The following is a 4084-nucleotide window of genomic DNA, read 5'->3' on the forward strand; positions in this document are numbered from 1 at the left end:
GGATTGGGGGCTGTGGGCGGGGGGGGGGGGGGGGGGGGGGGGGGGGGGGGGCCCGCAGGTGCCACAGTCCCTCCAAGTTTTATAGGTTTCTTTAAGTTATATGTAGTCAATTATTATATGGCTTTATGATAAATTAATTATTAAGCAACTTTTAGATAAAATATAGTTAATAGTGTATTTTGTTAGTCATCTTGATCTTCAAATGTGTCTTTTATTAGTTAGTTTAGTTTTTAAATGTGTCTTTTATTACTCAATTTGGTTCATAAAATTACTAACAAAAGAGGGATTTGATGATGTGTTTAATTTCAATACATTCAAGACTATAGTGGTCGCACCTCACACATTTAGAAAACCAAAATAACACTTTACTTCTATATAAATATTGGAGTTTTGGTCAAGGCTCCTCTGAATAATAATTCCTGGCTCTGCCACTGGCTATGCACTTATGCAGCATTACTTCATGAACTCACTATTAAGGTACAGCTCCACCAAAAGCTATATTGCATTAAGATGATGACACTTTAAGATATTGAAATGATAAATTTAATATGCAAAAAATGTTCAATGGTCCACGAGGGACTGGTTTGTCTTAAATTCTTACAACATACAGTGATGTATTATGATTATAAAACAGCTATTGCTAGTATTTTGTGAAGGAATACCTGGGTTTAACTTCTAGTGAAACACAACTATTGCTAGTCTCAGTTGTATGAGTGGGACTAGGTTGACAGTCCTCCGATCCCACACAAAAATTGCAGAACAGTCTTGACACAACATTAACATCTACAAAAGTAACAATATATTTCAAAATGACTTCTTAAACTTTTTGCAATAAGCATGCAAACACATCAAAACTAAAACTAAACAAGTGAATTGCAAACCTCTACAGTTCAAACAGAATTTAGATTTCTTCATAGTAAAGTCTCCAAGGACCTCATGGACAGCTTCCTCCAGATTTTCTAAAGGATTATTCAAAAATGTATTCATGACAACACGGATAGAATTCCCATTCTCAAGGAAAATATACTCTGGGGGGCGTTTGTTTGAACTACCAGCATGAAGCTCAAATGTGGCAGGGCTCACAGTCTACTTTCACCAAAAACAATTAAAACGTGTAAACAGATTACCAAGAAATGTGATTTTAAACGACATTGATCACTTAAACATGAAGTGTTAAATTAAGTTTTAGTCCTTATAAAATTTCAAATTTTCCTTTTTAGCTCCCATAAAAAAAATACATTTTTTAGTCTTACGAAATTATAATGCAAACAGTTTTAGTCACTGCTATAATGTCAACATATATTTTATTGACATGTTTATAACATTATAAAAAATTTCTTCACAAAATATGAATTCAAAATTATAATTCTAAGTCCATATTTTCGTCAATTTTATCTTGAGTTTATGACGTTTAAAAAATTTTAATTTAATTCATCTAAATTTTTGTGGAGGAATTTTTATAATATTCTACACATTTATAAAAAATCATTTAAAATTTGAAAGATAATTAAAAATGTTTCGATCAAACATAGACCAATTTGGCTTGCAAGATAATTTTGTAGTGCTAAAAAAAAATGTTTTACATTTTTTACATAGACTAAAAAAAGTGAAATTTTAAAATTTTACTAGGACTAAAAATTTATTTTATACCAAATGTATCATCATTTACTTACCTTGACCCCATCACAAATTTCACAATAGCATACAATCCCATCGCCTTTAATCACTCCCCAAAACTCTGCATCATCAAGCTTTCGCACCTACAAAAAATTTCAAACACAAAAACCACATATAATCACATTCACACCGCCAAAATCAAAATCAAATCTCATACTGCGAAAACTCAAAAGCAATACAACAACAATTAAACAAGAAAATACCCTGACTCCGCGGACATATTTCACGTGTAATCCATCGAGAATCCTCGAATCTAAAAGATCCTTCAGCTTCGAAGGGAACTTCTTAGAGCTCGAAAATTTCGCCTTCCACTTTTTCACTTGAATTGGTGTAATCACACTTCTTACATTATCAGACACAATTTCCTTCTTAGCATCATCACCAATTTCAATTTCACCAGCAACAAAACCATCATTTCCTTCACTCAGAATATCATCCTTCTCCACTGGACCGGAATTTCTGAACCTCTTGTTTTGAGAAGGTTCAGAAACCTGAACCACATTCCGGTTCATATTAGACCGGGTTCGACTGAGTGAACCACCACATACCTCAGAGTGAGCCTTGATAGCAAAGGAAAACTCTCTCTTCAGACCCGCACGTACCTTAGACAGCACCACGTATTTCTCAGAATCAGTACCTTTCGCCATTGACACAGGAAAAACGGTTCAATCAATGAAAAAACGATGAATTTCAGAGACAGAGTAGCTCAGAAATTATAAAGTTTCTGATGCTGAGAACTTGTGAATGCAACTAAAAAGGGGAATTAGGGTTTGAGAGAAGAAATTGAGCGATTTTGAGAATTGGGATGAAGGGAATGGGAGATACAGGAGAGAAAAAAAAGCAGAGGAGACAAGGTTTGTTGTTAAGACGTTTGAAGAAGGGGAAGGAGTGTCTTCCTTTTATTCAGTGAGAAAACGGACAATATTATTATTTGTAAGGAAAAAAAAAATTAAATATAATGGTTTAAAATATAATAAATAAATGATGTATTAATTAATTTTATTTTATTTAAGGACATCATTTTTAATATATAATATAATTTAATTAAATTAGATTTTTTACAATAAATTATTAAATTTTTATGAAATAATTCCTTTGAACTGTTACTTTAAGAAAATAATTATATAAAAAAAGTAAATGAGATTTATTTTTATTTTTTTGCAATTTTTAGTTAGTGTGAATTTTTCTACTTATATTCATAATTAAATGTAGTACTACTTTTTTTTTACAAGCAAATATTGTATTACTTACTTGTATTGGTATAATCAATTAAATAAAAGATTATTTTTAACTGTGTTATTGATGTGAAATATCTCCTCTTAACCATTGAGGTATATTGAGAGGGGAATACATTTATGGTGAACCTTATTCATCATCTTTAGTATGATCACCCTCCCAACATGTTTACAAGAATTTAACTTAAAATTTTATTTAAGGTCTAAATTCAATTCCACATGAACAAACTTAAACCTTTATAAGGGTTCATATTCAATTCTACTTGAACAAACGAAATGTTGGTTATATTATATAATAAATTATTATGTTTTTAATTAGTTTACTAAATTAGTCAACATAATAAGATATTCAATCTTATCATTATATTATATTTTGGTCAAAATTCATTCATGTAATAAATACAAAAATAAAATATTAAATATTTATTTGTATCCTCTTATTAATTAACAGGCAAGCACAGTCGTACCAGCTGTTAATAGTTTATTATGAATATTTTATCATATTTTATTTTTACATTCTATCTACCAAATATCCAATTTTTTTTTTGTTAATTCCAAATTTTCTTTTATAATAATTTATTTCAATAAATTATCTTAAAGTCAACATTTTCATTTTTGTAACATATTTTTAATTCTAAACTACTTTTATTATTACTTAATATAGTATTTAATTAGTTAACTTACAATCAATTGGTTTTCAATTATTTTTGTGTGTGTATACCACAAATCTTACTCCATTATTGGTAAGTGTACGGAAACATATAAAACATATGATTTTATTTTTTTGACAAAAACATATATAAATAAATTATAACTTGTAATTAAAATACATAGTAAAATGTATATACACATTGACACAATAGAAAAAACAAATAAAATAGACATAAGAGTGTTTGTCTTCACGCTAGTTTATCATAAATTATTTAATTGATGTAACATAAGTTTCTATGAATTGTTATTTTAAGAATTTGATTATTTTTTGGTTATATAAAAAAGTTAAATGAGATTTATTTCTATTTTTAGTTTATGTGAGTTTTTTTGCTTATATTCATAATTAAATGGGCTATTACTTATATTGGTTTCATGGTTAAGATTCGGTAGATCTTTTGTTGGAAATAGGCATGAAGTATTTATCACTTTTATGGTGAATAATTTTTTATAGATGAACATGG

General features: G+C 28.9%; 1 protein-coding gene across 3 annotated transcripts in view; it reads right to left on the bottom strand.

Moving 5' to 3' along the window:
- The window catches only part of LOC101496128 (uncharacterized), an 8089-nt gene extending 5532 nt beyond the window's left edge, over positions 1 to 2557 (bottom strand). For 2 of the 3 annotated variants that reach the window (XM_004506053.4, XM_004506052.4), the window contains exons 1-4: positions 1881 to 2556; positions 1674 to 1760; positions 882 to 1086; positions 663 to 783 (exon numbers count right to left, since the gene is read on the bottom strand). In XM_004506053.4, coding sequence (XP_004506110.1) covers positions 663 to 783; positions 882 to 1086; positions 1674 to 1760; positions 1881 to 2324 — 857 coding nt within the window. In that variant the 5' untranslated portion in view covers positions 2325 to 2556. Of the gene's footprint in view, positions 1 to 662; positions 784 to 881; positions 1087 to 1673; positions 1761 to 1880 lie in introns of all 3 variants that reach the window. The other variant, XM_073369725.1, reaches the window with a different exon arrangement.
- Between the last annotated feature and the right edge of the window lie 1527 nt (positions 2558 to 4084).

Source organism: Cicer arietinum, chromosome 6 (assembly GCF_000331145.2).
Source record: "Cicer arietinum cultivar CDC Frontier isolate Library 1 chromosome 6, Cicar.CDCFrontier_v2.0, whole genome shotgun sequence".
NCBI classification, from domain to species: domain Eukaryota; kingdom Viridiplantae; phylum Streptophyta; class Magnoliopsida; order Fabales; family Fabaceae; genus Cicer; species Cicer arietinum.